General features: G+C 47.6%; 1 protein-coding gene across 2 annotated transcripts in view; it reads left to right on the top strand.

Annotated features, from left to right (window-relative positions):
* USP34 (ubiquitin specific peptidase 34) overlaps positions 1 to 12629 on the top strand; it is a 1940069-nt gene that overhangs the window by 877992 nt on the left and 1049448 nt on the right. For both annotated transcript variants that reach the window (XM_069234398.1, XM_069234397.1), the window contains one exon: positions 1045 to 1228. In XM_069234398.1, the coding sequence (XP_069090499.1) occupies positions 1045 to 1228 (184 nt within the window). The remainder of the gene's footprint in view (positions 1 to 1044; positions 1229 to 12629) is intronic.

Genomic DNA, 12629 nt, shown 5'->3' with positions numbered 1-12629 from the left:
AGAACTTCGGGGCTGTTTCAGGCCATAGGGTGAATTTGGCCAAGTCATGCTTGTTCCCTTTATTCACGGTCCTGGATCCAGATAGGGGTACTGTACCAGTCTTCTGCCTTCAATGGTGCTACGACATGTTTAAATACGTAAGGATCCAGGTATATCATGCTGAAAAGGACCTCAAGGAGGACAGTGTCAATAAAGCTGTTGGCTTGATCCACAAATCCATCCCCTTCTGGCTGTCCTTGCCTCTATACCCATTGGATCGTGTTGCAGTCTCTAAAATGCTTATATTACCCTGTCTCTGAAACTATTTTGCTGAATCACTGACCCTGCACACGCTGTTATCTGGCCGCAGCACATAGTCTGCAATTTTGATTCTGTACACAACATTGTCCTCTGCCACATCTGGGATAGATGAGGGGGGGCGCTTACTAGATGAGGTGCTGTTCTCCCACAACCATTGATGGACAAACGGTGGTCCTGGATGCTACAACACGTTAACATCACCTGCAATCCTCGTTTTCGTTTCACACAGTTAAGTTATTTACATCATGCATACCTGAAACCACAACACATCAAACACATGTTCCCTGCAAGGCACTCAAGGCTGGATTCTTTTTGTATGGTTTGGGAGTGCCAGATGTTCCTGAGGGCCTGATGGGAGATTACTGGTACCACCACTGAGCTCGCTGTGCATGTCCTTTTATGATCACCTGAGTCATAACTACGTGGACTTCACCCTAAGGCTGAGGGTGGACAAACACTATTGGCTTTGACCATCTTTGCTACATGTTTAATTAAACTTAAAATAGATGTAATCTGACGTCCTGCGTGTGACCACTCAAATGGTTGAATTAGATGGTCAAGACAGGCAGCTCTGTAGCAGGTTTGGTGAAAATTGTGTTTATCTGATTTCTCTCTGCTTTTCTTCTGTTGTGTTAGACCACAGTGTGAATGCATTTTGCGTTTTAAGCAAAATTGTGTCTGTTCTTTCATTTAGTTACAAATGATATATTTGTAACTATAATGTATCAAATTACTTTGTTGCAGGAATTTCTTCGAGAGATCTTCAATTTGTTGTTCCTGTTGCCAAATTTAAAGGATAAGCTTCAGCCAAAATGTAAATCTCACTCTTCCAGAGCAGCAGCCTATGACTTGTTGGTAGAAATGGTAAAAGGTTCTGTGGAGAACTACAGGTTGTTACACAACTGGGTTATGGCACAACACATGCAGTGTAAGGATACATCAATTTGTAATTTTGTTCCAAAGTTTGTGTGATACTACTATTGATTTTGCTGAATTTTTGTTTAAGGGTCTTAAATGTGTCCGTTCTTAAGCTTATTTTGAAATAGCTTAGGTGTGTTAAAGTCAAGCTCTGAAAACAACTGTCAGCTGTATGTCATGGCACGACTGGTGAAAAATCAGAAAAATTATGCTTAGAATGTTCACATAAGTGAACAATGATCATGTTACAAGAATCATTAAATCTAGTTATGTGTAAAGTGACAATGTCCATTGCTCAGACTCAGAGTCCGAGTCTAGTTAGCATCTTGAGTTCAGAAAGATCATGCCACATCATCCTTTCAGCTGCCTAGACATCATTTATGTCCAGGGATGTGTGTATTATTCCTTGAAGCTATTTAAAGGGAATTTGGTGATTCCTGGAAGAATTGTAGATACTTAGACTATATTGAATCAACACATTGAAGTCTAGTATCAGTTTGAGCATGCTTATCCGGTAATATTGTTGGACAGATTTGCTGGGGTACATTATGTTGTTTGAGGATATAATTTGAAACACATTGGGAGCATCAGTTGAATGGAGAAACAGACATTTGCCTGGCCAGTATTGTGTTAGAGAATACACGTTCACAGAGGTAGGAAGAAATATTCTTTTTCATAAAAAACAAAAGCCAGAGATTTTCCAGTGATGCCAGAAAAAGTTTTTTTGGGGTGGAAAATGCAACTTTAATGTAAAAGGGAACTTAGCCATTAGTATGGACCATTTGGCCGCTCAGTTTTGGGGTGTAGAAAGCAGTTTAATTTGAACATAGCTGATGCTGAATGTAATGGGAATGCCACAGTTGAGTGTAGTGTTTGCAGAATTGTGGGTTGTACATAGCGGCCAATAACCACAAGTAGCATGTCTTTTACCATGATGTCAACCAGGAAAAACAGCTTTTTGTGCATTGCATATTTTTTGTCACTGGCACAGTGGTTACCTCAGGCACCATACTGCAGCCACTACAAAGTGTGTTTATCACAATCTGGCATTGTTACAAATGGCCATTGTTAATCTGTGGTTGCAAGTGCAACAGTGTATGATTATGTATTGATGTCTGGTGAAATACTGTAAGTGTTAGTGTACCAATTTTGGGGCAGCAGGGCAAGTCCTTGTATATCTTAGGGAGTATTCACACAATATAGTCAGATCCTATTCTGGAGAAACCTTAACTTACAATTGACTTATACACTTAAGGCCTTATTACGACCTTGATGGAGCGTTTTCCTCCATCACAAATGAGATGGATATCCTGTCTGCTGTATTATGATCCCATTATATTCTATGGAGATCGTAATACAGCGGACGGGATATCCACCACATTTGTATTGGAGAAAACCCCTCTGTCAAGGTCGAAATAAGGCCCTTAGTGTCTGATTGAGAGTTGGGTGAAAACTGAAAATCGTGCAGTTGCTCCAATGGAATTTAGTTGTGGAGGTGCTAATTCCTTGTGAAAATTCACCAGTAGAATTCTCTTGACTATACAGTCTCTCTGGTTCCTTTGAGTTGCATCTTGGAATACACATAGGGCAACACATTCTGTATAGTATGCAAAGCAAAAAATGCACCATAGCCGTTCTGAGAAGCCCGCATTTTAGGGTTATGTCCACTTGAATTCACTTGTATTCAGCAGATCCCATTTCAAAGTTATTTTAACCAGCTGTAGGAAGTTGGCTCTGTACTATCTCAAAGTGAGAGATAGTGTGCACAGAGTCCAAGGGTTCCCCTTAGAGGTTGCTAGTGGCATAATTAGATAATTCGAATGCTCTATTTTGTGGTAGTGTGGTCGAGCAGCAGGCTTATCAGAGGGTAGTATTAAGCATTTGTTGTACACATACTCAGGCAATAAATGAGGAGCACACACTCAAAGACTTACTCCAGGCCAATAGTATTTATATAGAAAAATATATTTTATTAATGTATTTAGAACCACAAGATTCAAGATTTGAAATAAATACATAAAATGCAAGGTACTCCACACAGGTAAGTAGGGAACTTTGAATTAGAGCAGTAACGTACACAGTATTGGTTAAAATGGCAATAAGGTATTTTAAAAGTGGACACAGTGCAAAAGTCAACAGTTCCTGGGGGAGGTAAGTATTGGTTAGTTTCTCAGGTAAGTAAAGCACTTACAAGTTCAGTTTCCTGGGCATAGGCAGCCCACCGTTGGGGGTTCAAGGCAACCCCAAAGTCACCGCACCAGCAACACAGGGCCGGTCAGGTGCAGAGGTCAACGGAGGGCCCAAAACACGTAGGCGCCTATGGAGAACAGGGGTGCTCCGGTTCCAGTCTGCCAACAGGTAAGTACCTGCATCTTCGGAGAGCAGACCAGGAGGGTTTTGTAGAGCACTGGGAGGGACACAAGTAGGCACACAAAACTCAGCGGCACAGGGGCGGCCGGGTGCAGTGTCCTTAACAGGCATTGAGTTTTCAATAGAAATCAATGGAGGGACCCGGGGGTAACTCTAGCGGTGCAGGCAGGGCACAGGGGGGGGCTTCTCGGGCCAGCCACCAACTGAACTAGGCAGAGGGTCACCTGATGATCACTCCTGCACTGGAGTTTGGTTCCTTTTGATCCTGGGGGCTGCAGGTGCAGTGCTTCGGGTCCATGCGTCGGGTTCTTTGTTCCAGGCAGGTCAGGGGGAGCCTCTGGATCCTTATCTACATGCGTCACTGTGGGGCGCAGGTGGGTCGTCTCAGGTTACTCACGTAGTTGCAGTCGCCTAGGAGTCCTCTCTGCGGTGTTAGTTCTCTGGAGCTCGTGCCAGGGGCGTCGGGTGCAGAGTGTGAAGTCTCACGCTTCCAGCGGGAAGAGTGAGTTCTTTGAAGGTTGCTAAAAAGTTGCAAAGTTGTTGCTGTTTTTAAACCGTGCCGCTGTTTTCGGGGGTTTCTTGGTCCTTTGGTTCAGTGCAGTCCTCTGAGGCTTCAGAGGTCGCTGGTTCCTCTCGGATGCGTCGCTGTACAGGTTCTTTGAGTCTGGAGACAGGCCGGTAGGGCTGGGGCTAAGTCAGTTTTCGTCTCCGTCGTCTCTGCAGGGCTTTCAGGGAAGCAGTCCTTTGTGTAGGTTGCAGGAATATGATTTCCTGGTTTCTGTGTCGCACCTAAATACTAAATTTAGGGGGGTGTTTAGTTCAGGTGGGCAGTAGCCAATGGCTACTGTCCTGGAGGGTGGCTACACCCTCTTTGTGCCTCCTCCCTGAGGGGTGGGGGGCACATCCCCAATCCTACTGGGAAATCCTCCAATCTCAAGGTGGAGGATTTCTAAAGGCAGGGGCCACCTCAGCTCAGGATACCTTAGGGTCTGTCCTGATTGGTGGGTTACTCCTCCTTGTTTTTCTCATTATCTCCTCCAGCCTTGCCGCCAAAAGTGGGGCGGAGCCCGAGGGGCGGGCATCTCCACTAGCTGGGATGCCCTGGGGTGCTGTAACAAAAGGCATGAGCCTTTTAGGCACACCGCCAGGTGTTACAGTTCCTGCAGGGGGAGGTGAGAAGCGCCTCCACCCAGTACAGGCTTTGTTCCCGGCCACAGAGTGACAAAGGCACTCTCCCCATGTGGCCAGAAACTTGTCTGGTATTGTCAGGCTGGCAGAAACTGGTCAGCCCCGCACTAGTAGTCAGACTGGTATTCAGGGGGCATCTCTAAGATGCCCTCTGGGTGCATTTTACAATAAATTCCTCACTGGCATCAGTGTGCATTTATTGCGCTGAGAAGTTTGATACCAAACTTTTCAGATTTCAGTGTAGCCATTATGGGACTGTGGAGTTCGTGTTTGACAAACTCTCAGACCATATACTCTTTATGGCTACCCTGCACTCACAATGTCTAAGGTTTTGCTTAGACCCTCTAGAGGCATAGTGCTCATGCACATATGCCTTCACCTGTGGTGTAGTGCACCCTGCCTTAGGGCTGTAAGGCCTGCTAGAGGGGTGTAGGAAGGTAGCCTCTTTCTAGCCTTGTTACCCCCACTTTTGGCCTGTTTGTGAGTACTGTCTCACTGGGATCCTGCTAGCCAGGACCCCAGTGCTCATACGTTTGTGGCCTATATGTGTTCCCTGTGTGGTGCCTACCAGTATCACTGAGGCTCTGCTAACCAGAACCTCAGTGTTTATGCTCTCTCTGCTTTTAAAATTGTCACTGCAGGCTAGTGACTAATTTTACCAATTCTCATTGGCACACTGGAAAACCCTTATAATTCCCTTGTATATGGTACCTAGGAACCCAGGGTATTGGGGTTCCAGGAGGTCCCTATGGGCTGCAGCATTTCTTTTGCCACCCATAGGGAGCTCAGACAATTTTGACACAGGACTGCCACTGCAGCCTGAGTGAAATAACGTCCATGTTATTTCACAGCCATTTTAAACTGCACTTAAGTAACTTATAAGTCACCTATATGTCTAACCCCCACTTGGTGAAGGTTAGGTGCAAAGTTACTTAGTGTGTGGGCACCCTGGCACTAGCCAAGGTGCCCCCACATTGTTCAGGGCAAATTCCCCGGAGTTTGTGAGTGCGGGGACACCATTACACGCGTGCACTACATATAGGTCACTACCTATATGTGGCGTCACAATGGTAACTCCGAACATGACCATTTACCATGTCTAGGATCATGGAATTGTCACCCCAATACCATTCTGGTATTGGGGGGACAATTCCATGCATCCCCGGGTCTCCAGAATAAAGCCCTGTTAATGCCAAACTAACTTTCCGGGGTCTCCACTGCAGCCACTGCTGCTGCCAACCCCTCAGACAGGTTTCTGCCCCCCTGCTGGGGCCTGGGCAGCCTGGTCCCAGGAAGGCATATCAAAGTATTTCCTCTGAGAGAGGGTGTTACACCCTCTCCCTTTGGAAATAGGTGTGAAGGGCCTGGGAGGAGTAGCCTCTCCTGGCCTCTGGAAATGCTTTGAAGGGCACAGATGATGCCCTCCTTGCATAAGCCAGTCTACACTGGTTCAGGGATCACCCCCAGCCCTGCTCTGGCGCGAAAGTGGACAAAGGAAATGGGAGTGACCACTCCCCTGACCAGCACCTCCCAGGGGAGGTGCCCAGAGCTCCTCCAGTGTGTCCCAGACCTCTGCCATCTTAGATACAGAGGTGTGAGGGCACAATGGACAGCTTTGAGTGGCCAGTGCCAGCAGGTGACGTCAGAGACCCCTCCTGATAGGTTCTTACCTTTCTCAGTAGCCAGTCCTCCTCTGTGGGCTATTTAGGGTCTCTCCTGTGGGCATCTCACCAGATAACGAATGCAAGAGCTCACCAGAGTTCCTCTGCATTTCCCTCTTCGACTTCTGCCAAGGATCGACCGCTGACTGCGCCAAGGCACCTGCATAACCGCAAGAAAGTAGCAAGAAGACTACCAGCAGCATTATAGCACCTCATCCTGTCGGCTTTCTCGACTGTTTCCTGGTGGTGCATGCTCTGAGGGCTGTCTGCCTTCACCCTACACTGGAATCCAAGAAGAAATCTCCCGTGGGTCGACGGAATCTTCCCCCTGCCAACGCAGGCACCAAACTTGTGCATCACCGGTCCTCTGGGTCCCTTCTCATCCTGACGAGCGTGGTCCCTGGAACACAGGAGCTGGGTCCAAGTGTCTTCGACAGACCAGTGGCCCTTTTGTCCAAATTTGGTGGAGGTAAGTCCTTGCTTCCCCACGCCAGACGGTAATCTTGTGTACTGTGTGAACTGCAGCTGCTCGGGCTTCTGTGCACTTTTGCAAGACTTCCTTCGTGCACAGCCTAGCCCAGGTCCCCAGCACTCCGTCCTGCATTGCCCAACTCGCTGAGTTGAATTCTGACGTCGTGGAACCCTCTTTTGTGGCTCTGAGTCGACCGCTGTCCTCAGATCTTCTAAGTGCCTGTTCAGGGGCTTCTACGGGTGCTGCCTGTTTCTGCGTGGGCTCTCTGTGTTGCTGAGCGCCCCCTTTGTCTTCTCCTCCAAGGGGCGACCTCCTGGTCCTTCCTGGGCCCTAGCAGCACCCAAAATCCTCAACTGCGACTCTTGCAGCTAGCAAGGCTTGTTTGTGGTCTTTCTGCGTGGAAACATCTCTGCATCCTCCAGCACGCCGTGGGACATCTTCGGACCAAAGGAGAAGTTCCTGGCACCTTCCGTTATTGCAGAATCTTTGGCTTCTTCCACCCGGAGGCAGCCCTTTTGCACCTTCATCCGGGGTTTAGTCGGCTCCTGCCCCCCCTGGACACTTGCGTGACTCTTAAACTTGGTCCCCTTCCATTACAGGTCCTCAGGTCCAGGAATCCGTCTTCAGTGTTTTGCAGTCAGTTGTTGTCCTTGCAGAATCCCCTATCTCGACTTTACTGTCTTTCTGGGGTAATAGGGTAACTTTACTCCTACTTTTCTAGGTCTTGGGGTGGGATATCTTGGACACCCTTGGTGTCTTCTTACACTCCCACGACCCTTTACACACTACACTAGGCCTGGGATCCATTCGTATTTCACACTCCACTTTTGGAGTATATGGTTTGTGTTGCCCCTAGGCCTATTTCTCCCTAGTGCATTCTATTGTGTTCTACATTGTTTGCACTACTTTTCTAACTATTACTTACCTGATTTTGGTTTGTGTATATATATTTTGTGTATATTACTTACCTCCTAAGGGAGTATATCCTGTGAGATACTTTTGGCATATTGTCAGTAAAATAAAGTACCTTTATTTTTAGTAACTCTGAGTATTGTGTTTTCTTATGATATAGTACTAAGTGATATAAGTGGTATAGTAGGAGGTTTGCATGTCTCCTAGTTCAGCCTAGGCTTCTCTGCTATAGCTACCTCTATCAGCCTAAGCTGCTAGAACACCTCTAATCTACAAATAAGGGATAACAGGACCTGGCATAAGGTGTAAGTACCAGAAGGTACCCACTATAAGCCAGGCCAGCCTCCTACAAGGGGTGACTTACCTATGCGTCAGGCAGTGTGAGGTGGGCATGGCACTCTGAGGGGAGAGTCATGTCAACTTAGTCATTTTGACAAACTCAGCCGTTGATGCACAGCCGATCATGAATGGTGTCTCCATCCGGAGATGGCGGAAGGTCTCTTTCAGCAGTAGGGAGAGCATTGGTTAGATCTGTTCATCTCCACAGAGAACTTGCAATGTCAGCTGTTTTGCACATTGGAGTTTCCAAGGCGGCACTCGCTTGGAGACGCTTTTCGTCTTTAGTGGAACTCCGCCCCCGATACCTCTTCTGCACAGTCCTCAAGAAAATCAGGAACGATCGGGGCCCAAGACATCTTGGTGGCTTCGGACTGGGCATGGAGAGTATGGTATCCAGAGCTATTGAGCATGTCCATCGATCCTCCACTCAGACTGCCTCTTCAGGCGGATCTTCTGTTGCAGCAACAGGGGACGGTTCTTCACCCAAACCTGATTGAGCGGTGCCAGTTGACGGCTTTTGCCCTTCCACCCAAAGTAGCAATGTTATTGGCAGCCAGGCGTCCATCATCCAAAACTGTATACGCCTGTTGTTGGAATAAATTTGTGGCATGGTGTACCAACAAATCTGTTGATCCCCTTTCTGCCCCTCTATCTGAGTTTCTTCTGTTCATTCTTTCTTTGGCCCAGCAGGGCTCTGCTGTGGGCACCCTTAAAGGGTATTTATCTGCCATTTCAGCCTTTCTTAGGCTACCTGATCAGCCTTCACTCTTTAAATCTCCTCCTGTGAGTAGATTCCTAGAAGGGCTCACCCATTTATTTCCCCCCACTCCATTTATCATGCCTCAGTGGGACCTTAATCTTGTACTTACTTACTTGATGTGTACCCCTTTTGAGCCAATGCATAATCGTCCCTTGCGGCTCCTCACCTTCAAAACTGTCTTGTTGCTATCACCTCTGCTCGAAGGGTGAGTGAGCTTCAGGCCCTTTCCTCAAAACCTCCATATTTGTCTGTGCACTCTGACAAAGTTGTGTTGCGTGCTAGGGCTTCCTTCATTCCTAAGGTGGTTACACCCTTTCATGTAGGCCAGTCCATCACTCTGCCTACTTTCTACGCACCCCCACATCCTTCCCATGAGGAGGAGAGACTCCACCGTCTGGACCCAAAAAGAGCATTGGCGTTCTACCTAAATCGTAGTAAAGATTTCCGGGTGGACGATCAACTCTTTGTTGGGTGTGAAAAAAGGGAAGGCGGTGCAAAAGCATACCATCTCTCGATGGGTGCTTCTTTGCATATAAATGTGCTACGCTTTGGCCAAAAAGCAACCTCCTGAAGGCTTGCGTGCTCATTCTACCAGAGCAACTGCTGCTTCCACTGCGTTAGCACACGGAGTTCCTGTCCTGGATATTTGCCAGGCAGCTACGTGGGCATCCCTGCACACGTTTGCTAAGCACTACTGCCTGGACAGTCAGGTCTGTCTGGACGACTATTTTGGTCGTTCGGTCCTGCAGGACTTCCTAGTGTGATCTTGGTTCGTAGCCCACCACTGAGCATAGCATTGCTTGGGTATCTATTCTAAGGTAAGCAATCTGCAACTAGAAGTCTCTATCAGATGTACAAGTTACTTACCTTCGGTAACAACATATCTGGTAGAGACATATTCTAGTTGCAGATTCCTTACCTCCCACCCATCCTACCTGCTTGTGAACTGATTTCTAGGGAGAGGGATTACCCCTTTCAAGTCCTTAGCTCTGGCGCACTAATCTCCGTGTTCTTAGCAGCTCTGCGCTTTGGTGTGAAAGTCGTTAAAAGAAACTGATGTCACTGCGTGAGGGCGGCGTCTATATACTACTCCCGATGTCATCACAGCGACCACAGTGCCAACGACGCCACCTGCCGACGCACAAGGGTATTGATCAAAGAAAAATCTCTGGATCCAGTCTGACGCCTGGGAGATACAAGGTAAGGAATCTGCAACTAGAATATGCTTCTACCAGATATTTTGTTACTGATGGTACGTAACTTGTACTTTAATAATGAATAATGTAATAAGTGATAGTTCATAAATGTGGCAAATGTATAAATTGTGAAGTGCACTATTAAGTAAGGAAATGCTAACTTTATTGTGCTTTCATTTGTAGGAAGGTTCCATCTTTCTAGCATAGTTACCCACACTTTTTGCCTGATGTCAGTGTGTTCAGACTGTAGTTAACAGGATTTCTGCTAATCAAGACCCCACTGTTTGTGCTCTCTCCCCCAAATGTGTTTGCTGGTAAACTTTTTACACCCACAATTGGTATACTGATGTTCCTATGTAAGTACCTACCATATGGGACTTGGGTACCTAGGGCATTGGTACACCAGGGGTCCCCCATGGGCTGCTGCGTATATTATGCGACCCATGAGAGCCCATGCAAACTGTGTCTTGAGGTCTGCCATTGCAGTCTGTGTGAAATGATGCATGTATCCTTCCACCACAGATATAAAGCTTGCCTTATATCCTGGTCACTCTACTTAGAGCCTGTAAGTCACCCCTCTGGTAGGCCCTTCAGCCCAAGGACAGGGTGCATTTCCCTGCGTGTAAGGGTACCCCTACATGAGCAGGGTGACCTTACAGATCCCAAGCTCCATTTCCTGGACCCTGTAACTGCAGGAAAGCCATCTTAAAGTATGTAGAGGACACTGACCAACACTAGTTGTTCAACTACATAATGGCTCCTCTGAACCAAAGCATGTTTGGTGCCAAACATGTTGGAATCATGCAACTGCACCGATTCCAGTGCTGATTTCTTGATACCATGTACTCTGGGGGTTCCTTACAGGATCCCCCAGTTCTGCCTGTGCAGCCTTACAGGGTCTAGCTGCTGCTCTGCTGACACCAGGCAATGTTCTGCCCTCCTGCTGGTGAGCCTGGCTCAGGCTGGAGAGGCGGAACAAAGGATTTCCTGCAAGGAAGAGGTTTGACCTCCTCCCCCTGTGTATTAGGTGTCTAAGGGCTGGAGTGGCCTCTGAGTATCACCAGACTGCTTTGAAGGGCACATGAGTGCCCTCTTTCTGTCCTTAGGTGTCTAACCACCCTTCCCCTGGGGAGGTTTTGTGACACCTTTCTTTTGATCACCCCCTGTGGAAGACTTGGTCACCCTAGACTTGACCCAGTGGTCTGCCTTCTTTCCCAATTCTTGGGGAGAAATTGGACCTAGGTCTACCAGATGTTGATGCAACTCATCATTGAAGCAGTTAATTATCAGGTGTTCCCAAAGGAAAGCTCCACAGTGAGATCTGTTTAACTTTCTGGTTGCTCAAGCCCTCTCAAAAGCTGTGAACCACTTGGTGATATCATCACCTACCTCATATTTTGAGACAATCACTTTGGGGATTTTAAGGATATCAGCATTCTCTCTGACCCTATTTATGTTGCTGCCACCATTAATGGGTGCTAAGTCCATTTCTGCTCTCTCACTTTCTATAGCTAGGAGATGTTACTCCAAAGCTAATCTTTTGGCCATCTGTAGGAAAATGGCTCCCTGTTGCAGTTACCCTCCACTTTTTGCCTGATATTGATGCTGACTTGACCGAGAAGTGTGCTGGGACCCTGTTAACCAGGCCCCAGCACCAGTGCTCTTTCACTTAAAATGTACCATTGTTTCCACAATTGGCACAGCCCTGGCACACAGATAAGTCCCTTGTAAAAGGTACCAGCGGTACCAAGGGCCCTGTGACCTTGGAAAGGTCCCTAAGGGCTGCAGCGTATGTTGTGCCACCCTAAGGGACCCCTCACCTAACACATGCACACTGCCATTGTAGTTGTGTGTGTTGGTGGGGAGAAAAAGGCAAAGTCGACATGGCATCCCCCTCAGGATGCCATGGCCACAAAATACTGCCTGTGGCATAGGTAAGTCACCCCTCTAGCAGGCCTTACAGCCCTAAGGCAGGATGCACTAAACCACAGGTGAGGGCATAGCTGCATGAGCAATATGCCCCTACAGTGTCTAAGTCTATTCTTAGACATTATAAGTACAGTGTGGCCATATTAAGTAGATGGTCTGGGAGCTTGTCAAAAACGAACTCCACAGCTCCATAATGGCTACACTGAGTACTGGGAAGTTTGGTATCAAACTTCTCAGAATAATAAACCCACACTGATGCCAGTGTTGGATTTATTAAAAAATGCACACAGAGGGCATCTTAGAGATGCCCCCTGTATTTTACCCAATCAGTGCAGGACTGACTGGACTGTGCCAGCCTGTTGCTGAGAGACGAGTTTCTGACCCCTTGTGGTGAAGGCCTTTGTGCCCTCTGAGGCCAGAAACAAAGCCTGTTCTGGGTGGAGGTGCTTCACACCTCCCCCTTGCAGGAACGGTAACACCTAGCAGTGAGCCTCAAAGGCTCAGGCTTCATGTTGCAATGCCCCAGGGCACTCCAGCTAGTGGAGATGCCCACCCCCTGGACACAGCCCCCAACAAGGAGGAGT

Source organism: Pleurodeles waltl, chromosome 5 (genome assembly GCF_031143425.1).
Source record: "Pleurodeles waltl isolate 20211129_DDA chromosome 5, aPleWal1.hap1.20221129, whole genome shotgun sequence".
In the NCBI taxonomy this organism is placed as follows: Eukaryota; Metazoa; Chordata; class Amphibia; order Caudata; family Salamandridae; genus Pleurodeles; species Pleurodeles waltl.
This window is presented reverse-complemented; position numbering and strand designations above follow the sequence as displayed.